The following is a 23,953-nucleotide window of genomic DNA, read 5'->3' as shown; positions in this document are numbered from 1 at the left end:
TGAATCACTAGACAGTGGTTTAAACCAGAACTGGGAAATACTCACAACTTTAATCTTGGCATCCGAAATCACTCCTGTTCATTCCCTTTGTAAGTGAATACTTCCTATTCTCTGTCAACAGAATAGAAATCCTTCCACCTGCGTGCTCTGGTAGCACAGTTGTATAGTAGATAATCTTCCTTGCTTTCTGCAGTTTTGTGCTATTCTAACAGGAGTAAACATGTCCTCTGTCTCTGCATGTGGAATGTCATTTGGGAAGAAAACTCTTAAATTCAGCTTAAGTCACAGTTTGTTTTTCTATTAATAGATGAGGCAATGAGGAAGCTAAACTGTTGCCCTTTTTAGGGTAACCTTTTATTCTTTATAATGTGTTTATCACTTGTGGTAGCTGGCTTGCCTTAAAGCACTTCCAGATGAATGCTCTCTAAATCAGATAGAGTGGGCCAATTAACTCCAAAGCTTGGCAGGAACTGTCTCATTAATTTCAGAAGCAAAGATTTGACTGTAGGAGCCTTGAAGAGCCATCTACTCTTTATCTAATGAAACAAAGTCAAAGGGAAGCATTTGCCATGATAAATAGGAACTAAGAGAAGTACTAAAAAAAAAATAGAGGAAGACAGTTCACATTCAAAAGGCCAGTTCTGAAGACTTCTGAAATTTAATGAAAATAAGCTTTAAACAACTTCTAGAAATTCATCAATGTACCCATTAGAGAGTCATAACATTTGTGGGACACAAAACCACCAGGGCTGTTAATGTAACTAGCACATATCAGAATCTCCTGGTTAACTCATGAGAAAAAATTTAAATGCATTTGAAACTGTGAGAGCAAAATGGCCAATTTATGCACAGCCTTACAATACTGAGACATTCACTCATCCACCTGGACCTCCTCAGAAAAAAACAAGTAGAACAAGAACCATCAGTTACTTCTTTTTCCCATTTGTGCAGGTCAAAGACTTCTTCCTCTTATCAGCTTTAGCAAACATGCACTTCATTGCATAGCAACAGGCTTACCGATCAGAAAGGAAACAAGCTGTCTACTTTCACAAGCAACTACACAAAATCAAGACTGCATCTTTGTGGAGACAGGCAAGAGAGAAGAGACCATGAACACATATATAAAAGAAACTTACCTCTGCTTTGACTGCCTTACTTGTATCTCCTGCTGGCAGTTCCTAGGCTGCCCTCGCTAGCTGACTGATCGCTAGCAGAAACTGTGCCAATAAAAGGAAATCAAAACACAGTAAGCAATCACTTAAGAGCAGCGGTAGAGGGTGTTGTGTGTTGTCTGCTTGTATAGGAGGGCTTGTTTATGTGATGATTGGGCAGTACTTAAGAAGTGATAAACAGCACCTTGCCCTGACATTCTGAAAGGAGATATTAAGAAGTGCCTGCCAACCTGTGGTTAGGATATTTAGCAGGGACCTGGGGGTTCCAGTCCCCTGAGGCTGTGACAGATCTTGATCTGTGCTGTCACCTGTCCTGGGGACTGCTTCACTATATTATTCTAGGATGAAGAGGAGGACGAGTCCAGCTTCTGTTGACACATTCTCCCCAAGAAGTGGTTTCTGCTGCTGTGGTTTGTACGGAAACTTGTGTGTTAGATTTTCTCTAAGATGCCAAACAGACTACACCTGTCACTGTTTTTCTGTAATGTTTGCAGATTGCTCTGAGATGATTCATTTTGTAATATTAGAATAAAAATGCAAGTAATTTAAAAGGTGTATATGTAACATTACACACACATTCCTAAATCTGTTGTCGAGTTGCAGCACGACACGCTAAAACCAGTTTGCTCTGGATTAGCCTGCCTCCTGTCAGGATTCTCAAATATCGAATAAAGTTTGAAAACATCATGTAAACTTTCTCTCAGAGAGAACACTAACAAGATGCTTCTTGCTTCTTCCAAGCCATTTTCATGAACCCTATGAAAACATAGTATCTTTGGAGACATCTGTCCCATCGCTGAATTAGTTGTAATCAGCCCAGGGGCACAGTCCTCATTGAAATTAGCCAGGTGACCATAGCCAGAAGGACTCATTCTGTTTGTAGCTTTGCTGCCTAAGGACACAAAGTAGAATCCTCCTTTGTGAGCACCAGTTCCTTCTGCCGATTAAGTTGGGGATGTCTTCTGAAGAACTTACTTTTCTGCATGGCCTGGTGAGCAGTCTGAAAGCATTTAGAAGAACACCAGCTGAAAGTGACACTTGTTCAGCAAGTTCTCTGACATGTGGGTTCTATTAATCTACTGTCTTGTGTGGGGCAAAGGAGTGAAGCAAGTCTTTATTAGTGCAGAACATGAGAGTAACCACAGTAACAATTCTGATTTACAAAGTAGAGAATATTCTGTGAGATGGCCAAAAAAGTGATTTCTCAATGAAAAACACTACAGCTCAGCAACTCTTGATATCCCTGCTCAGTGTGAGATGCAGCAGGCTTTTCTCTGCTATGTTCCCAGCTAACACCATACTACATTTTTTTGTATTATAGAGTTGTCAGTCTGGAATGATCTGCAACATTTTACCTAGTTCCAGCATGTGGGATATATAATGTTATATCATTTCTGATATTGTTGGTTATTGGGAATGGAGAGAAGAGCAAAAGATTGGTAAACCCCTCTTGTGAGGAGTGAGGCAGTGATTCCCTGATAGTGGTGGGACAGCTCGAGGATATCACAGTCCCTTACTGGGGACTGTTCCCTGCAATGTGACACTGACAAATTGGATTTCAGGGTTCACACCTCAGTGAGTTTCCCAGGAAAAAAATTTGGGAGCAGAAGCTTAAATGCTCAGTAGAACTGATGAGAGTTACACATACTATGTCAATGTTTTTCATGTTATAGCTGCTCAGACTGAAGAAGACGTTTCTACAATGCCTGGCAAAGGAGGGGATTCTTAGCTTTCTCAGATGCTCGTTCATCAGGGAAAGACCAAACAAATCCTGTAAAATTCAAAGGTAGCATTCATTTTAGAAGCTGCACTGTGCATGCTGTTCCTTTTGTTTTTGAAGCATATTCCTATTCCTCAGCACTTTCAGTGGTCCTCATAAATTTTCTGCCTACATTTGCCAGATAGTTATCTGCTGTTGTGTGGGAAAGAAGCTAGTTGTTTATCAGTTGCATCAGTCTGCTGAGGCATTGCTCAGTCAATATGCTGCTGGGTTACTTTTAAATGGAGAGATATCAATAAGATAACACTGATCCTGCAGATGCTTATGGATGTCAGCAACTCTGCGCAGATATACAGGCCCACTTACTTGTACAGGACTGCTGTATTCCCAATCGTGCAGAACTGCCAGAGAACTCATTCTAGGGAATATTATCTTGAGCAGGCCAGGATCAGCCTTTATGAATGAGGAATCCTAAAAGAGTGGCACAAAAGAGAAAGACATTAAGCAGCACTTCCTTCTGTGTTCTCTCGTTAGCATACACTGTGAAGGGGGCACACATCTGTGTCCTATTTTATAGTGCTTACAGGCATTGGGGAGGTTATCAAATGCATTGAACTCTGCAGATGTAGTCAGTAAACAGCTTTAGCCCTACAACTGCCTCCAGTGACGATAAAGCTCCCCTTTGTGGAAGAACTTTCTCAAAACTATCCTGAGTCTGAACGAATGGATTTCCTGGAAACTACCAACTATCCAAGTCCTTATATCAGTCTCACCAATTTTCATTATCAGCACAAAGCGTGTTTTTCTGCCCTTGATGTCTCCAGCACATATTTAGAGCCAGGTGGGTAGTAAATAAATTCCATACCAAGTCATCCTTTTCTTCAGGAAAGAGGGTACACCAGCATGTGAGAGGTGTTTGCGGTGTTGCTCAGTGCACCTTCAACATGCAGAGATAAGTGTGTAGCACAGAAGAGAGCAGAAAGAGCCTAAGGAGCCTAAGGCTCTTTGGTTACTGTATGTCCAGGTAAAACAATTTCTGCCTTTCACCTTCTCCATTTGCTTTCTGCCCCGGTGATATCTTCTCTAGATAGTGGTAATTGCCAACAACCTTTTGGGATCAAGGCATGACACATGAAAACTAGGGTGAAGATGGATCAGTGGCTTGGTCATGCACTGGGGATGTTCACAAGAGCAGCCAAGCAGCTGGAGCCAGTGGCTTAGCCACAGCATGTGCTGTTACAGAAGTGCCCCAGGAGCAACCATAGTAGCATCAGGTGGAAAATGAAGGGAATTTACTGATCATCTAGAGCATTGCACCTAGGATCAGCCAGGCAACCTCTCACCCTCTCCATGAAACCCAGTAAACCTCAGCCATAGACAAGCACATGTGCACAACACATCTCATGATGTGGTGGCTCCCAACTTCAAGCTATTTTTAATTCCCTCTGAGGAAACACAGGTGGTCTTCAGCAAGAGGAAGGGAGGGATAGACCACCCCTGGAGCAGCCTGAGGCTCCCTCAAAGTCACAGTTTTGCCCTTATTGCTCTCTCCAACCTAATTCCTTATTAGTTAATTTGGCAAACACTATTAAGTCTGTACATGCTTGAGTATTTGCTGGCTGTGTACCTTATCTAGCTCATCCAAATCTTGGAAGGAGTTAAGTAAGGAGAAACATGAATTAAGGAAAACTGCTGCTAAAGAAGGTGTCTGTGGATAAGGGGCCATAGAAGAGGAAGGTTTAAGTGAAGGTGCAGTGGTCAGTCTGTGACTGTGGTAGGTGACAAGAAGGCTCACTGGAGAGGAAGGGACTTTCCCCCCTGACTAGTACATGGGAGGTGTCTGGATGGGACACAGGGTGGGTGGGGAGACGGGGGGGGGGGGGGGGGAGAAATAAAGTGCAGGCGTTGCATGCTGTGCTGCTGAGCCCCGATGCAGTTCTCTTTGGCCTCTCCTGGTTTGCACCCGAGGCATCTGCCAGGATGCCGATATTGCTGGAAAGGTCTGCAGGGTTGCAGAGCTGATGCTGGAACAAGGCTACTAATATGTGGTGAGGCAAAAGAGTGGGCTGCGCCTGGTGCTCTAGACAGAGGCTTTATCAGCATGTCAGGAGACAGGGAGATCAGTAAGTCTGATGCCTCCACTTAGAATGTTTCAGTCTGTGAACATGAATAACCTTGCCATGTTGCCTGCTGTGTGGAGTCAGTTTCCGCTCTGGGATCTGCACAGGCAAGAGCCAGATGAAGGACTGGGAGAGGCAGGAAACATGAGAGCAGAATGATGATGGCGATGATGGTGGTAAATAACTATGATTGGTTGTATTAGGTAGGGAACAGAGACTGTCCACATATCCTCCTTCCCAAAGGTTGTCTTCTCCTCCCAAGGCAGCAGAGTCGGGGGTTGCAGCCTAGGGTTTTCCCAGGTTGCTGCCCCAGATCTCTGCTGGGAATCAAGACAAGTCAGGTCCACAGAAGCGTTTGTGTGCCTAACTCCCTTGGCAGGCCTAAGTGTTACTTTCTTTCTGCTTACCTCCCAGCACGATGGGGATAATAAGGTCTTCTTCCAGCGGCCACAGTGTTGGAGGCGTGGATGGCCTGGCTCATCCGTCAGGTGTCCAGGGGTGCAGTGTTACAGGGGACCAAGCTAGTGTGACTTCAGTGCCTTAGTGCATTCTAGTATGCCCTTTCTGCATACTAGAAAGTTCCTTTGACTGAAGTTTTTTGATGAAGGTCCTGAAGTGTGAGTCCATCTTCTTGAAATATTAATACCTTGACGTTACTGTCTTTAGTATCCAGACATCTATTAGGGAAGCTTGTTTTATTCCTTCTCTTGAGCTGTGGTGAATCTTGCTTCTCTTCTGTGCAGGGAAACATCACTGTGGGTGTGGGTGTGGGCCACAGGTGAGTCTGGTAAGGGCTGTTAAGGCCCATGAGTGCACTCAGTGGCCTGAAACTCAGTGCCCTCTGTTTTAGCTTTGCTCTTCATTACCAAAGATTCTTTGGACCTGCTTAGTTTAATAATGAATTTAGGAACAAGTAGGCAGGAACAGAAAGTGCAATAGGACTCTCTAGGTGCCTTAAATAGGTTCAGGTAAATTGACCTCTATCCTACAGTTTTTCAGCAACTCATGAAAACAGTCTGTGAACTTGGAGGGATTGTCTTAAGAATTTACAAAGCTGAAAGAAATATCTGAGGGTAGGAGAAAGGAGCTTTGCTGGCCATTACCAAGTGACAGAGGGAAGGTCAAGGAGAATGTAGCCCATTAGACCTAAATAATGGTCTTCATGTACAACAATTGATTTGTGAGTGCTACAGGATAGTGAGGTGATAGGAGTCAGCATGGATTTGTCAAAACTGAACCATGTCAGACCAGTCAAACTCTCTCTTGGACAAGGAACACCATCACTCTTGTTTTTTCCTATTCTTGTATCCCTATCTAGTGCATTTATGCATAGATGCTTGTATTTAGCTTGTCCTGTCATCCTGGGCATGGTAAGGGCATTTCCTTTCCTTCCTTTTTTTGTATTTCTGGCTCTTCCTGGTTGTTTGCCATCCCTGTCCTGGAATACTACTCCTGGTCCTGGTGGCTAGTCTCATTCCTGGCTTTAAGAACAGGAGGGTCTAATTTGGGCAAGCAACCAAAATAATATTTTGTTCCAGCACTCAACTTGTTTGCTTGCATTTTTCGTGTGACGCCTGTGGCTCTCTGAGTTTGGTGTAAAGTGTTATAAAATAGAGGCTCCAGTCTGTGTTGTGGTGGAGAGTTTCTTTGTGCTCAGTGGTGCTGTTCAGGTGTGTTCAGTTAATCTCAGAGAAGAAGCAGAGGTGTGAGGGAGTCTTGCAGTCTACAAGGATGTAGTTTGGATAGCCAGCAGTCTTCCAGGGGGAAGCATAAGGGGTGGGGGATTTTGTACTTGTCCAGACACTGATCATTCTGAGTTTGCATTCCTTGGGAATACTGGTTTCAAAGAAGCATTCTACACACACTACTCCAGCGGGGCATAGTTTTCTTTCCTGAGAGTAGTGTATCCAAGTTAGGCCATTTAGAGCAGTGTCATCTATATTGCTTAGAAATTAAAGAGGCAAATTATCTTCTTTGCCATATTCTAAAGGTGCTGTTATAAAGTGTAATTGATATTTATTTTGAAAAGCAAGTTGCCTTTTTTTTTTTTCATCCTGGTGAAGACCCCTGTGGTAACTCTTAGTTCATTTCTGGCTCACCTGAAGTTTTGTAAGCATTCTTAAATTCTTGCAGGAAGTAAGAAGTACACGGCTCACATAGACTGAATGGCTTCCAGTTTGCCCATGCAGCGAGTTTTGTCACTTTTTGGAGAAAAAAGGCTAATTCAGCAAAAAAGATCTAAATCCTCATTCTATAAGCAGGATAAAGAACCCTAAAGAAATATATGAAGCAGAAGTGAACCCGTCACTACATAAATTTGCATATCGTCTTATCTCATCTTAGCTGGGTTGCTTATCTCTTCTCCAGCTAAATCTCTGACCACAATAGTCACTTCAGTTAAGTGATTTTTCAAGAAGGCCAGAGATGTGATGCTAGATTAAATGTTAATTCAGAGTATCTTGGGACAGGTGATACCTGAAGCCATCTCTGTGCTCTGTGGAAGAGTTTTTGCTTTTTGAGGTTTTTTTTTTTTTTTTTAATTCATTTCCTTGCTAGCATGCATTTCTATATGTGTTAGGAAAGGATTAAGTAACCTGCTAAGTTATTATAGGGAACAGATGAGTAATTTGAGGCTTCTTTCAATGGGTTATAGTTTATAAATTCAAGCAAACAACCTAGCCAGGAATAGCTGAGGGATTTACTAATGGGCATAGGAGGATAGCTGTTTCTTAGCATCCAAGTGTGAAGAAATGCAAGCAAGGAGTATCTTTTCACCTTTAAGATGTTATTCACTCCTCCCTGTCTTCAGGCCAATGAAATATTCAACACATGCTGAAGGATTGGTCTGTTGTGAGGATCCTAGTGAGGTTTGTCACAGGTAAGTATAGTGTAGGTTTCTGTTAGAGGCCCACCTACTTATCTTCTGGTAAACAGCCGTTGAAAGGGTTAGAACTGGTGCCAGCAGCCCAGCACTAGAGTCAGGTGAGCTATACTACTTTAACCAGAGAAGGATAGAACTGTTGTGAGTAATTTCACATCCCCCGCCCCCCCACGAGAATAAATACAAATTACAGGGAAATAAAAGTTATATAAGGTGGAAGGCTTGGATTTGAGATGAGCAGTTACATATATTTGTTTAAAAAGATGCTAGACGTAAAGGGGATGTCAGTGGGTTTCATCTGTAAATGGAAAAGAGATTTTGCAGTGTCCGCAGATCCTCGGAATATGCGTGTCCTACACAAAAGGACTGACTGAACATGGTACAGCATCTTATCCTCAGAGACATAAACACTTGAATGGAGCAGAGTCATCAAGAATCGTTCTCTTCCTAAGGAAGCTGCACTGTAGTTGACAAGTGTGTAAAATTAGCAGGCTAAGGAGAATCACGTTCATTATTTGGGCAGGGCTAGGAAGAGGAGAGTGAGCAAAAGATAATGAAAGGGGCCGGCCTATTTAATAAGAGACTGAAGCTAATTACACTGAGAACTCTCATTAAAGGTGTGGGATCTGATTCCTTTCCTTTTCCCTGTAGGCGTCTGAGGTGTCTTGCAGAGGAGTTAGGGTATATCTAAGTCAGGCATAGATGAAACTCTGTTCTTACAGCTTGGGTGACAAACTAGCTATTATTCTTAGTTGCTTATTTTCAATTTTAGTCTTTATACCCCCCCCCCTTTTTTTTCACTTGTGAAATTTGTTTCGCTCTTGCTGTTTGGCTACTTTGCTTTTAGGCAACCGGAGGTTGTTGCAAAAATGACAAAGGAAAATGCTTCTGTCTGTTGTAACTTGTTCTGTCAGTCTCCTGTAAGCTGCTGCTCTCAAGTTTACCTCACTGGGTTGGGCTTCTGAAGACAGTTCTTTCATACTACCAAGTAGAAAGCACTTAAAGCAAATGTAGCTTAAGAAAGGTTGATACTTATGTTTGAAGTTAAATATTAACCAGATTTAAACAAGCTCAAGAGCATTTCAAAGTAAGGCTAACTTGTTGGGCTGATAAACAAGAAGGAACTCAAGCATCGAAGAATAGGCATGGGGATACTCTATTCAGAGGTATGTGACCATTTTCTGCATAGTATCTGAAGCTATTAAAGATATGGAAATACACTTGCTTTGGTTTATTCCCTTTCCAGCCTCCCATATACAGGCTTATAAAAATTAGAAAATTCTTTTTCTCTAGAAATGCTGTACTTCGGCTATTACAAATTGACAAAAATACTGTTTGTAGCAGTTTAAAAAAAAGATGGTAACTGGTGTAATTATTTTGACTTCACAGAAAAAGGTATGTGTTAGATAAGCATTTTCTGTTGTTCTCTGTTGAGATCAGAGTGGTTCTGAGCTCTGTGCATGTGTAATTAAGAACTACAAACGAACTCCCTGGTTTACATTGAATACAGATAATAAAGCTAGTGCCTAAGAAAACAAGTGCCCCTGCAATGTTTGTTTCAGGAACATGATTTTTTTTTTTTCCTCTTGTCTTTATGAGTTTGTCCGCAGACGCTGGTCCATTTAACATGCCCCTGCATTTTAGCATAAATGCTACCCAAGGCATACTTATTATTTTATTAACTTTCCAATAGTACAATTGAGAACAAATTAGGATTTTAGACCTTTTAGATTGTGAATATAGTGGATAGCACTGCTTTTTCTCTTTCCAAAGATAGCATTCGGTAGCTGGTTTTTTAAAAGGTTGCATTTCTAAACTGAAAGCCACCCTTCTATTTTTAAAAGAGTATTCAATGAAATCAAGTATCTTATCCTCTTTCAGTATTATAGGGAGCTTGAATCTCTGTATTCATAAGCTGATGGACTGGTTAGACTGCATTTCATTCTAAAAAGAATTGTTTCTTCTCCCCAGATCTACTGCTCTGAGTTGTTATTCTACATTCAACTAGTGTCATTTAGTTTAATTAAAGAAGGTGTTTAATTAGAGAAGGTTTAAATGCTGTCCATATCTGTGATGCTTATTAGTTAATAATCTCATATTCATTAGTTCTCTTCCTGTAGTTTTTGAATGAGGTGTAATTTTCTGGGTAGAGTAGGGTTCATTTATATGTGATAGAAATCTACAGTATCATAAATGACAAAGCGATGAGTTCTGTTTACTGAATGGTATGGATACTGGTGCATTTCTCAACTTTCCAGACATGATTTAGACTTTCCTGTCTAATTTGTAGAACGCCTCTGAATGAATTTTACTGCATAGGAAGAGATCGGAGTGGTTCAGAATATCTGGGCTTTATGAAGTGATTCTGTTTTGTCTAAACAACTGCAAAACTCTTACATAACTTTAGCAGTCCCTTGCAGTTCTCAAAGGAAGAGGTATCTGAAATGGCTGTCATGGTTCCAAGACCAGCTTTAACTCAGTCTCTTCTCTGGGGGCTAAATGCTTTGTCTCTAGTGTCATACTTTGAACTTTTATCTCAAGTAGGGTAGAACTTAGTGAATCTCTGGTACTTGACCACTACCTCAACCAAGCCAAGCAGAAGGAGATGCAAGAAACTCTGAAAACAGATAGAGAAATCCAGATGCAGCAATTCGTCTGGATCCAAGTAAACTACTAGATCTTGATTTGAATCACATTGCCCATAGTTCATAAAGAAAATCAACTGTGTAGAAGTATTGTCATACTTCCTGAGAGCTAGTGTTTTTCTACTTGTATCCCCTCATCTGGTGATCTTGTACTGAGTGACTTTAGCCATGAAAATCCTTGCCTGTCCTATGACCACTTCTCACCTTTATTGAAAACTAAGATACTGAACAATGAAATCCTCTCCTGAAGGGCTTGTAGAAGTAGTATTTGTAGAAAGAGAAATCCTAAAGCATAGAGCTTGTGCTTTAAAATTCAATATTCAGTTTTTCTTCTAAAACCTGACTTGGTTGAGCACCACTTAGTCATCAGCATATCTAAACCTCAGTCCCTAATTTCATGATGACCTTATAGGCTCTTACATGGCATTGTGTCTGTGGCTAGTTCTTCCTGTAACGGACAGGAAGGTTCTCTGGAATAGTTTGAAGTTGATGTGCTTGAGTGCCCCATGGTGGCTGCTTCCGAGCTGAGCTGAGTGAGCTCGTTCTTAGACATGTATGCACACAACTGTGTTTCGAGGAACTCCTAGATTCCCCTTCTTTCATCTCCCAGAACCAGTCTCCAGGGTCTGCCCTTTGCTTGCTTCAGCCTGGCAGAGCAGTGTGGCCTGAGAACCTTGATTAGTTCATGGTTATCGCTGATTCTGTGGTAGGGAAAAGGCACCGCTGGTGAGGGTGGAAGGAGTTTGGTGTTGTGATCTTTTGTTTTCCATCCCTTCCTTCATATGTTTTGTGCAGTGTCATGCTGTTAGGTTCATAGCGTGCAGCTTGCCTGAATGTTAGGTGGTGCTGCAGAAGTGTGAGAGCAGAGGTGGAGGGCTTTACTGCTAGACAGTTCAAGGAGGCACTTGCTTCCTCTTTGCCTGAGCTAGAATTCTTTCTTTAGCTTCCCCTCCCTTCAGACCTAAAGCTCTCGTTTGTATTGCAGGTATCGTTTTATGTGCCTATGCAACATCTCCCCTGCTATGCTGAGGAGAAGGGCTAGGTCTGTTCTGAGTTCTTTGGGGTGGTCAGGCCACTGGGAGGTCACGAGTAATGTGGTGTAGGCGAGAGCAGCCACTTTCCAGTCTGTGTGTCTGAGACTGCTGACATCTCCAGCGGTTGTGAGATCAAATCCCACTGACGCTTTCTTCAGGGGTTTTGTTACACGAGCATTGGCCTGTGTTGCCAGTGCGTCTGTAACAAGCAGAGCTGTGCAGATTCTCCTTGTTTTTCTAAGCTGCCAGGCAGTGGTAACAGCAATGTGAGATTTCTGCACTTTGTGGTCAGTCCTGCATCTCTCTGCAGCTGAGACCAATTTTGAGGTGTGAACTTTGGATTCTTCTGATCCTGCATTCCTCATGCATGTAAAGCCTAGTTACCATAAGTATATATGAGGTAAGTTTATTTCCCTGTGATGTATGATGGATAACTAATAAAATAATATAAATTGGAATCTGGTTGTTAAGTTACACCACTGCTGAGGAAGCCTTCTAACACTGTAGAAAACTGAAGGAGGGCTTTCGGATTTTATTAGGCTCCATGCTTTTCAGTTGGCATATAGGAAATGTGTTTTCTAGGGTTTTGTTTGGAATCCTTTGTCTCTAGAAAACACTGTCTGAACTCTAGGTGGAGGCAGTATAATTGGCCTCACAGCTTATATTCCAGATACCACTGGCACTGCTGTGTTACTGTGTATATGTAAGAAACTGTTCATTACCTTCTGAGCAAGATTTGGAGAATATGTTTAAACCAGAAAGTCTTAAACACCATTAGTCTTAATTTAAATAGATCTGCCAAAGTGGCAACCCCAGAAAGTAAAAGATAGAAGAGCAGCTTCTGGCAGAAGTTTTGCAATCACAAAAATCCTTTCAAATTTTCAAGTTCCAACCTGAAACCTGTCAAGTTTTGTGTCCATTCTGCTGCTACTGGAGGCCTCTTTTGGAGCTTTATTCTGCACATGAATAGAAATCTCTTTCTAATTTTCATGCTAAGTTTATTCTTGGCCAGATGCATCAACTTTTTTTACTTTGTTCCTTGAAGTTAATAGGCTCTTCTTCTTCCCTAATACTTCCCTTCAATTTATTTTGGAACCCTCTTTTTTCTTTCTTTTCTAGGCCAAGCTAAGCAAATCAGTCTTTCTCTGGGCTCTTTACACTCCTCTTTTGTGTAGAGTTTTTGTGCTACTGCCACAATCTGAGCTCATCTTTGCTGAACATGGGTAACAAGAACTGCATCCACTATTCCAGTTGAATACCCTTCATGACAGCTTTCTTCTCTTTCTGTGAGAAAGACTGCCGGATATATTCTCTGCTACTGGTTGCTGTTTCTGATGTCTGCTTTACACAGGTGACTGATCGTCACCTATTTGTAATTTTTAATTTCTTAAATTATCCTTTCCTAGCACGTTTTCTCTGAAGTCCTGAATATTATTGGGATCAGACTAATATGCTTATAGTTGTTTGGATTGTTTCGTTCCCTTTCTTAACGACACAGCTGCTATGTTTGCTCCTCCAGTCATGGTGTCCTGTTCATCAGTGTGGTAGATGTATCGAAAGTCTCAGCTATGGATGTTTTCATCTTAATTATATGTCCTTTTGGCTAAAAGAGATGTTTTTCTAGAATGCAAACCAGCAGAGTGAAAGCAGGCCTCAAGACAATCCTGTGAAACCAGGAGAAAAGAAAAGAAAAGGGTTTTTTTTTTTGGTTGTGAGGTTTTTTTGTTGGGTTTTTTTTTTTTTTTAGATGAATGTAACATCTTAATGTGTGAAAGAATCAATTTTACAAAGAATCCCACCTTACTGTAATAATAATAAAAAAAACTTAAAAGGATTCTCCTAAGAGAAGAATGATGGAAAGTGGGACATGTAATCTGCAAAAATGGTAAATTCCTCTTGGAAGAGGAAGCATGCTGTCATGCAGAAGGGGAGTAGAGAGAGCCCCTGATGCAGAGGATAAAAGAATCTTGTGTGGTTTAAGAAAGAAAATCAACTTACAGCTAATACGAGTCCTGTATTGTCCAAGAAATTTTGCTTTTTGGGGTAAAAGAGGCAGGCCAAAGAAAACTGTCTTGTAGTCTAGACTTGGAGATCATATAAATAGATCTTACATTCTATATCAGTACATTAGTAAGAAGTCAAGAAGTGGCTGGTAAGAAGAGGTCCTGATTTGGAGGAGATTGATAATTCCTGTTTGCCTCCTGGATAATTGGCCCTTGATGGGGGGAGAAGCCCCCAAACCTTGTTTCTGCTAAGTTGAGCAAGGGACAGAGTAGACACTAAAGTATTTCTGTGTTGTGTTTGTGTTTACTGGAATGAAAGTGCCGGTGAAAATATTTCAGGCACAAGTGAAATTTGCAGATGAGAAATCTTAGAAACCTGCAAGCACTTTAGAGACAAGGGGTGTGTGTGTGTGTGTGTGTGTGTGTGTGTGTGTGTGTGTGTAAAAACTAAGATGAGTGTTTTCCAGAACTGGGGAAGCAGTGGTGCTTAAATAGTTTTATTTTTCAGAAGAAGATAACTAAGGACCCTTCTTTCTTCAGGGCTGCAAAGATAAACAAAGTGAAGGTGGAGGGGAGGTTCTGGGGGAGTGCGTGGAAAGCATGCATTCACAGATTTATTTTTATTTTTTCCAAGTAACAACTGAAAAAGAATGAGAAAGTATGCATACTTTTGTATCTTCTTTGAAAAATACAGAATCAAAGTATAAAACATCCACTTTCCCTTTTCAATAAGGGGAAAAAAAGTTGAAAGAGGAGCAGGTCTATAAGCTACAACTGTGAGAGGCCAGTGCAGATTACAAACTCTAGTTTCAGGTAGTGCATGTTTTGTAGCACCACATTCCAAATGAGAGAAAGAATTTCTCCAGAAAGAATTTGTTCTCTTTTGAGAGAATAGCACCACTACTGAGTTATGTAACATGTCCCTGACATACTCTTTAAGCAAAAAAAGCCATGTTAGCTCTCCTTAAGTTATTGGGTCTACTCAAAGGCTGCATTTGACTCAGTGTGACTCTTCTGAGTCATTGCACTAATGCAGTGTCACTGAAGTTGAGAATGAACAGCACTGCTCTTTACCTTGGTGGTAGTAGCTAAAAATTTCCCTCACCTGTTTCATCTAAAAATCCAGTCTCTTCCAATCAGTAGTGAAATAATTTTTTTGTGCAGTTCATCTTTAAGCTTGATACTTGTGCCTTTTTCTTTTAGACAGCTTTTAAATTGCAAGCAAAGCAGGTCATGGGATGAGCCACTTCTGTGCAATCTAGCTCCTAAAGGGAAGTTACTTCTACCCTTTTCACTTGGATGCACCGTAGCTTGTACTCAAGAAGCTGAGGCAAACTGCAGAAGAGATCCTTATTTATGCATGAAGCACTTTATTCAGCAGCACTGCAAAACTGGAGCTGGTTTCTAAGAGCTTGTTATGTGCTTGTTTTTTGGTCCCTACTGAAGTTACACCTTATTCTTGAATTTTCTTTATTGTTCTCTGTAGCAAGAAGCTTCAATTAACCTGTGTAGTAGCTGGTCAAATGAGTGAGAACTGCTTCCTTGCATTCTTTGTGCCTGGGATATTTTCTTAGAATGGCCAGTTTCAGAGCACAAAAGAGCATGCATGACTCTTGTGTGCCTGCCTTTACACATGTCTTCAGGCCCAAATAATGTGCACTGAGTTATGGAATGGTAATTGCTCTATCATTATTCATGACTGTAGAATTAGATACAACAATGATGTAAGATTTGGAAAAAGATAGTACAGGTCAATGTGAGGATCAGTCAGGGATGCCTTGGACATAATGGCCGAGCAAGTAAAAGTCTCAGAGGCAGTACAGTAAGAAAAGCACAATAGCATATCATTTGGTGACACAAGCTGCTGAACTAGCAAGAACCAGACTGGAAAAGAGTAAAGTGGTGTGGTAAACTGTTGGGATTTGAACGGGTGTTCAGTCAAACAGCAAACCTCCTGCATCTTTAAATACAGCAAACCAATAAGCAAGAGCAAGAATAATAGGGAAATCAGAGGCACAAATAGATTCTGCAGAGCAAATACATTCCACTTGATCTTCTCTTTCCTGGAAATGAAGATACAGTACTAGACACCAAAATGACAGAGTGAAAGAGGCTCTAGAGTAAACTAATCATTTAGGTGGCACAGGTGCCCATGTCGCTTAAACCAAGAGGAGTTTATGTATGAACCATTCTCAAAATCATTAAAAGAGCTCTGGTTCTAGAGGAGTGTATAATAGCAAAGAACATATGTAGGGTCTTAAAAGAATACAGACAGACGATGCAAATTTACATTGTTACATGTATTCTTTGTAGATTTTGCCTGAAATAATAAAGCAGAAAGTGGTGCAAGGTCTGGCTAATGTGTAAATAAATACTTTCTAGAAAGGAAAATCATTTTTCTCATGCAGTTGTCCAGAAGGCTAAACAGCAATGAAAGATGTTGGACGCGAACTTTTGTTATAAATGCAAAGTTAGTTCCCTATGGTGCAAATTAAAAAAAAATTAATGTCTCATTAAAAAGCTAAAAGGAGGAGGGAGCAAGGAAAGGGCTCAGAGTTCCAGGCTATATTTTGCTCACTTAGCATATTGAGGATGTGATAAAGGGAGGAGGGGAAGGAAAAAACTGCAGGTAATACAGTTATTTAAAGAAAATGGCTATCTTGGAAAATGGTGAAGAAAAACCTCAGTAGCAAAGATGGAGGAAAAGAAAAAGCCTCTTTTGTTTTTGATTGGAAAACTTGAAATGCTATTGGCCTGCCTGACTCCTTCCACTATTGTTTTCTGCATCCATTAGGCTGCTGGAAACTGATAGTGCCCATATCATTCTCAGCCTCTGCTTAGCCTGAGCTCCTGCTGCTGGAGAGAAAAGGAATTACAGATTAGATCAGGGATGCCTGGAAATGCTGAGCAAATCCGCGAGCAGCAAGCTGGTCGCAGAAGCCAAACAGAGTCTGAGCTGTGAGCATAAATGCAAATATTTTTTTAGGTAAGAAGCTTAACTTTTGGATTCAAAATTAGCATTTTCTGATTTATCCTTGTAAGAAATGGTGCCTGTTATGCATAAGTATTCTCACTAGGCTCCTTGGGAAAGAAATACTGGATTTTTTTTTGGTTTTTAACTTCTAGCTCAATTTTCACTTGAAATGTAGTTCTGTTCTGAGAACTGATGAGGAGTGGTGCTTCTTGTTCAGCAATAGGGAAGGCTTGCTGTAAACTCAGATAAATGTGGGCTTGTATGCCTTTGAGCAATCAAGATCTCAGTTCTCAGTGCCTGCTGCTTAATGTAGTGACCAACTCCTATGAGATCAAGAGCTGATTTTCTTTTTCTTTTCTTTTTTTTTTATGGCTGATTATGGCCGGATTTATTTCTTGGATTGTAGAAACATTGTCCAAAACAAATAGAAAGTTAATTTCTGCTGTGTAAAAGCAGTGTCAGATTTCTGCACTCTATGTTGAGAGATGCTGTGTGGCAGCTACAGGAGTGTCTGTTACCACCATCTTCTGGAAGTCACCTAGAATTACAACCTCTGTCAGAAGTGCTTGGCAGTTTCTTGGGATGTGCAACTAAGAAGTCTATACCATCTATTCTGACTTACTAGTGTAGTGATTGTTTTGATTGAATATTTTCTTCTGTCTTCAGCCCATTTGCCAGGCGGCTTATAATAATGATTTCAAAGAAGTTCAGCTCCTTTTGGAGAACAACAGCAACTATCTGAACATCCAGGACAGCTTTGGTGGAGACACGCCCTTAATTTGTGCATGCAAACAGGGAAACAACAGAATAGTTAGCTATCTTCTACAAAGAAATGCTGATGTCAACCTCAGAAACAAGGTAAGTGGCCACAGATTTATCCTTTGCAGTGACTATTCTTTGCGACTTTTGGAGTGTGCATATGGGGACATTGGCAGCACTGCCAAACCTTAGTTTTGCCTCCAACTGAGGCATGAGTCTAACCCCCAAATCATACCTCAGTAAACCTTTATGTTTTCATTTATCTCCTCATTTGTGTTTCTAACTTGCCAATGAATGCAAGGTAATAAGCATTGCCAACCTGAATTTCTCTCTGTGTTCGTGTTCCCATTTTAGGTAATATTGTATGCCAGCCAGGCTCTTGCCTTTCCCCAGTCCCCTGTAGGTTCTGCCCACTCACCTATGGAGTGCTCAGCATTCATCTTGCTCTCCAGCTTGTATCTGTTCCTTCTGAAGACTTTCTTTTCCCGCAGTCTTTTTCCTCACCCTGGTTAAGAGGAAGGTCTGAAGGAGAGCTTGTTCCTCTCTCAAGAAAGTATCCCTGAGGAGTGACTGACCCTATGAAAACCCCACTCCTTCTGCAGACCCACTTTTGTCATGTTACAGAACAGTAGCTCAGCCTGTTTCAGGAGCAGATGTCACCTGAGCACATAATAGTGTGTGTGTGTATGTGGGGAGTGGGGTGAGGTGGGGAACAGGGCTGGTTTCCTGTCTGTTTTTTCCCCTGTTACCTATTTAAAACAAAACCAAAAAAAAACCCTACCTGCCTTCCACAATAGCTGTGACTGGCTATTTTCCCTAAGGTGATGAGGAAGCATGTTTGTGTGGGAGGGTTGCTCGTAGGTTGCAAATAAAAAGTAGCATGAAGATTCATGTTCTGGCTTCATTCCTAACTTATGCTTGGAGGAGTTGGAATAATGTGATGGGTGATAAATGGGCAGTGTTGTTTTTTTTCTGGCTATTATTCTAAAGTATCATCTTGTACTCCAAGGCAATGTTCAGCATATTCCTATGCACTTGTGTGCTATTTTGTAGCTCTGGTTTCCTGTGTGTTTATTTCATAGATAAACTACAAATGTTTTTGTAAGATGAGTGGCATATTCTATCCCGACTGCTCTTAATGCAGAAAGACTCTCCCTCCTACCTCAAATTCCTTTAGAAAAGGTTCTGTGTTGTGCAGTAAGATCATTCTTAGCATTGGCAACCATCTTCCAACTTTACCTGGTCATCTGAAACTCGTCTGTTCTTCACCTTTGCAGATGGAATTGGTCCTGCGGTATGGAGGTCAGTAGCAGGACTGAGAGTGCAGAGCTGTGAACTGCACAGGAAGGCTTTTGTGTTTGTTTTGGGCCATAGTGTAACACAGTAACCTGGTTTGTTACACTTCAGTGAGTAGCACCTGCAGGAGATTTAACAGAAGATGCCATAAACTCACATCTTTACTTCAGTAGCCAGTACTTCTATAACAGGAGTACCTGTGGGATTCTTCCTGCTGATTTAACTTGCTGGGCAGGAGTAATAGCCACTCTGCTCTCTTTCTGTCTGCAGCCAAGTCCAAGTTTGGAGACATACATTTGGAATCCTTTGGATCCCACATACTTCTTTCATGTGGAGCCTAGTTTCCATGAGCCTGTGTGTGTTAAACATGCTTCTATTTGAAGGAAGCAAAATGGATGTATCTGTTTCTGTTGCAGATCAGAGAATGTTTCTAGCAGATAACTTGAAAGAAAGCTTGTGAAATACAGAAGGATCTAGTATTGTCAATACTATTCAAATATAATCAATTCACTGAATCTGATACTAATCAAAGAGTCCTTCTGTATTTAGAAGGAGCGCACTTGTCTGCATTATGCTGTGAGAAAACGGTTTAATTTCCTTGACTACGTGCTCATCATCATCCTCATGCCGGTTATGCTCATTGGATATCTTCTCATGGTGAGTCTGAATGAAATCAGAACCTCTCTCACCCCATACTTTTCACTTGTCCTTTATCACCTGTCTTATGGCAGTATTTCAGGGCAGGAACCCCTGGAGTAGATAGATTATTCTTTTTAAAACAAGGATTGATGGAGAACAGCAGAAGAAGCAGAGATTTTGCTCTGAATGTAACTGGTGGAGGGATAGAATTGGGTGATGCAGAAGCCAGACACTTCCATTTGGAAAAACAATATCAAGGAAAAAAAAATCTACTTTGTACTGGATGCAAATTAACTGGCTCACTGTATTATTCTCTTCCCCTTGCACCAAACAGGTCTCAAAAACTAAACAGAATGAAAACCTAATCAAGATGTTGCTGAGAGCTGGTGCTGATGTTAATGCTGCAGACTTCGTAAGTGGTTTTGTGCAAATGCACATGTGGCTCCTGTGCATGCAGCATTACTAAAAACAGACATTGCAATCTGCTAGCAATATATTCCTGCTTTCAGGGTAGTATCAGGCACTGAATTGATTTTGATGTAGCAGGTTGTCTAGCAGGAGGGTTCGGTGTTTTCCCCTGACATTTAGGATATAGTTTTGCAACATACACAGAACCAGTTCTCCCCTGATAGCTCAGTGCAGTTTTTTGTTCAAGCTTAGCATTTTTCTTAGCTCTGGAGTCTGAACAACAGTTCCAAACACAGCAAGTGAAAACCAGCATGACAGTGCTGGATGTGCACTTTTACCTTAGAATATTATATTTTACTGTCAACTTTTTGATTGCTGTGATGGCCTTTTCAACCTGTGAGATCTTCCTTCAGAGGAAGGAGGCAGGATGGATAGTATGTTGAAACGCCTTCTAGCTCTGTGTTTGTGACTGAGGTGAGACATTTGCAAACTTAACAAATTTGGGTGGACTGTTCCCAGCTGCCTTCCTCTGGAGGGAAGCGATTCTCTGGGTCTACATTAACTTTGTCAGTTTCTTTCTGACCAATGTCCTCTTAAAATAATTCAAGCCAGTTCAGTTGAAACACTTATGTATTAAAAACCTGATTCTGTAAAGGTTCTGCTCCTAAAAATGTCTGAATTTATCACCATTTATGAATTCTTGGACCGGAGCAGATTTGTGGACAAAGGTCATGCCCAGTGTTACACTGTGTCTTCACTTGGTCTTCAGAGTGCACTGATCTGCCACATATGGTGTCTGTATCCACTAGCATACCTGGATGTGATAGAGAACTCCTTTCCCCTAAGGCAGAAAAGGAGAAACCTTGATTCTAGCAGCAACCAAATTCTAAAGCACTTAAGTGTGAGCAAACAGTATTGTGTAACGCGCAGTTGTTGAGATAAAAATTATGAAATCCCCTGAAATTAGTAAAGAGCTATTGGCTTACTGCTAAAGGGATCAGGCCTCTTTAGCAGCTGTGTCCTGGGGTGGGAATGGTTCTTTGTTCCTGGTGCTCTTGTGAGAATGCATTTGTTTTGCTTTGTGCAGTGTACTGGAACAGGAGTTTGTTTTTTTGCATCTAGCTGTTGCAGGGGGAGACCGATTAGGCTACAGAAAGTCATACTTGCCTACGGTCTGCTTAAGATGTAATAGAAATAAAGTCCATCTGCTTCTGTTTCCCTTCAGTCTGGTAGCACAGCCCTTCACTATGCTTGTGAAATGAAAAACCAGGCAGTCATTTCTCTACTGCTTGAAGCTCATGCAGACCCTTCTGTTAAGAATCAGGTAAGAAGGTGAAGTTGATAACTGTATTTCCACTATGAAGATGGTAAACCAATATGTTACAGGCCTTAGTTGGTGTGACCCATTGTTTTTAAACAAACAAACAAATGAACAAACAAAAAAACCCACAAGGGTCCACTGCTTCCTGGCAGCAGACTTGTTTGCTATGGGGTATAAAGCAGCAGCCCCACTGTCCTCCTTGGCAGCAGCACCTTTAAAGTCTGAGTCCTTCACTACTGGACTTCTACCTGTAAAGGCTTTTAGATGTCCACTTTATTGGCAGATCTCTTAGCTGTCTTGACAGTGCCTCTTAACTCAGAGCTGCTCTCTCTACAGCTTTTCCTGAGAGGCTGGCAGCAGGGGGGTGATACTAGATACTAGTCCTCTGAAATGGGCTGAGTCAAGCTGCTTCTGTCCTTGGAAAAGCTCATCTGTTAAATGCTGTCCAAAGAAATATTGACCCGGGAGTATCTGCATTGCTCAATTGAGATGAGTCATGTTTTGTTCACGTTGCTCTTGAAGTCAGCTTTTAGCTCTGCACTGTCTTTGGACATTAGCCCCAGGAAACAGAGGAATGGCTGTCACTACTGTTGCTACTGCGACAAAAGGACTCTGCCTGCTGACTTCAGTGAGAATAGTATTAGACCTAGCACGTTCTGAAACCTTTGTTTCAGAGCAACAATGTGACAATAAAACTCATGCAGGAGAGTCTTGCATTTGGGTGACAAGTTCAGGGAAGCTCTTTGTACTTGATCCATATCTGTCACGTTGCAATATATTTCATCTGTTTCTTTCAGGAGGGGGAGACTCCCTTGGATATAGCAAGAAGATTACAGTTCAGCAACATTGAAAGCATGCTAAAGAAAACTTCCTAGTGCTTGATGAGATGGTATCAAGGGCTCTGGAACATGAGAAAATTACTCAATCTGGCAATCTGTCTTGCACAGCAGCAGCAGGACAGCTGCTGGAGGCTGGTATTTATCAGAGGCCTTGTCCAAATCCATCCGTTCTTTGCTGCAGTCCAAGACTGTTTTGTGTGTTGGAGAGCTGTCAAGTATTCCCAAGGCAATGTGGCTGGAAGGAGTTCATTTGCTTTTACTAAGCCTTGAATGTTTACAACAGTATTCAAGATATTGCCCCTCCCATCTCCTCACCCAGTTTTATTGCTTGACTTGCACAGGCTGTGGATTTTGAAAGCTAGCTGTATTATTTCTGGAAACCTAACAAATTGTACATCATGACTGGCAGCCAATGCAAAAATAAAATATCATTTAGAGTGAGTGTTTTACTTGTTCTATAGGAGATACACTTGACAACTGAACACTGTGCCACAACAACTTATGCAGGGTCTGGCACCTTTCCTCTTAGTATTTTTCCTCCTACAGTGGGAGTGACTGTGAAAATAGTTCTGTCAGTGGGAGTTATGGCTTCTTAGCACTTCCTCCTTCTGCTACAAGTTTCACACACCTTAACTAATCCTCACTACATTGCTGCCAGGGAAGTCAGGGAAGGATTTTTTATTTTTTATTTTTTTAAATATAAGAAACAGTAAGAAGAGATTGAATGAGTTGTTGGAGATCACAAAGAAAGCCAGTTCCCAGGTCCCTTTAGTGCATTAAGAAATAATAATTGAAACATGTTTTTGGCTCAGAAGAGAAGTCAGTCTCTTGAATAGCTTTCCAATGTAAATAAGATGCTAAAGGAGAAAAAAAATCAATGTATGAAATGCTATTGATGGGAGCCAGATGCATCATCCCCAGGGGACTGGACACTATAGTATTCTTTTCAGAGCAGTGTATACAGCAGGTGGTGCATATGCCAAAATAATAAAATTTTTCGGGTGCCTTTCCTTGAATAGAATAAAGGAAGAAGAAAACCTGCAGTGGTAGGCAATGTATTAAGGTGGCCTGGCACCTTCTAATTTTAGTAATGTGACATTAAAGGGGATTCTCCTTTCAGATGCTTTCAAATCTCTGTTCAGCTCGCTTCCTTGCTCTAATGAATCTTTATTTTTGTTGACAGTTTTGGCCATTTTGTTTAAGTTGAGATAGGTTCAGAGGCTAGATGTCATGATCAGCACTGCAAAAGGCTGCTAGACCAGGTGCATGGACAAGTTAGTACATTTCCTATATTGTGTAAGACATACGTTTTGTGAGTGTCACCATGGTGTTGGATACTGACTTCAACTGGAAGGGGTCTTGATTCCTTAATATGAGCTTGAGGCCCCACCCAGAAAACCCCAGATAACAAACCTAACCTGTCTGGACCTGTAATAATGAACACTTTGGGTGTAACATGGGAACAGGCACTCTTTTACCTACCAGATCACCTTGTAGGTGAGTAATGTGAGGCATTCACATAGGTAATGAAGAAGCTATCTCTTTGGGCTAGGGACCTGAAAGGGGAAAATAACTGACTACTTTCCCATGCTGCAGAAATTCCTTGAAGAAAGAATGGTCAAAACAGGACTATGTAAATGTCAAAGCCAGTATCTCGGGGAGCTTGCAACAATTTCACGGCCAGTATCAAGAATACTTCCTTAGGTAGGTGCTGTGGTGCTCGGAGTGCAGCTTGCCTGATGGATCTGCATCTCCTCATTCCCCAGCTGCCAAGTCATGAGCACAAAACACCTGTGGTTTCTTTATCTGGGGGTGTAGAGTGCATGAAAAAACCTTTGGTAGATGTTTGGGTGTAAAAGACAGGAGAATATTTGGATGTGTCCAACAGGAAGGTTGACATTGTTTTTTAAGGTTGGATTCCTTGTCTTTGGAAGCCACCTATTGTATACTCAGATTCTTGTGACTAAAGGTCTCTTGGTTGTCTTGACAGTGTTGGTAAATGTGAAGAGAAAAAAATAGGCTGCGCTCTCTGTCAAGTTGATAAATGATTCAATTTAAAAAAAGGTCATCAGTACTTCAGTAGAGAAATGAGAAAATCCCATTTTTGTGTTTTCAGGGGATAATACTTCTATGAGGTACATA

The 23,953-nt window shown here is 41.3% G+C and overlaps 1 protein-coding gene across 4 annotated transcripts in view; it reads left to right on the top strand.

The window, feature by feature from the left end:
* Positions 1-22,247, top strand: part of ANKRD22 (ankyrin repeat domain 22) — a 38,696-nt gene extending 16,449 nt beyond the window's left edge. For 3 of the 4 annotated variants that reach the window (XM_067300035.1, XM_067300034.1, XM_067300036.1), the window contains exons 3-7: positions 17,216-17,407; positions 19,154-19,261; positions 19,578-19,655; positions 20,877-20,975; positions 21,770-22,247. In XM_067300035.1, coding sequence (XP_067156136.1) covers positions 17,216-17,407; positions 19,154-19,261; positions 19,578-19,655; positions 20,877-20,975; positions 21,770-21,847 — 555 coding nt within the window. In that variant the 3' untranslated portion in view covers positions 21,848-22,247. Of the gene's footprint in view, positions 1-9,013; positions 9,060-17,215; positions 17,408-19,153; positions 19,262-19,577; positions 19,656-20,876; positions 20,976-21,769 lie in introns of those variants that run through there. The other variant, XM_067300033.1, reaches the window with a different exon arrangement.
* Positions 22,248-23,953: the final 1,706 nt, after the last annotated feature.

The sequence above is a fragment of the Apteryx mantelli genome, chromosome 7 (assembly GCF_036417845.1).
Source record: "Apteryx mantelli isolate bAptMan1 chromosome 7, bAptMan1.hap1, whole genome shotgun sequence".
NCBI lineage: Eukaryota > Metazoa > Chordata > Aves > Apterygiformes > Apterygidae > Apteryx > Apteryx mantelli.
The sequence above is the reverse complement of the archived record's forward strand: the minus strand, read 5'-3'. Positions and strand labels throughout refer to the sequence as shown.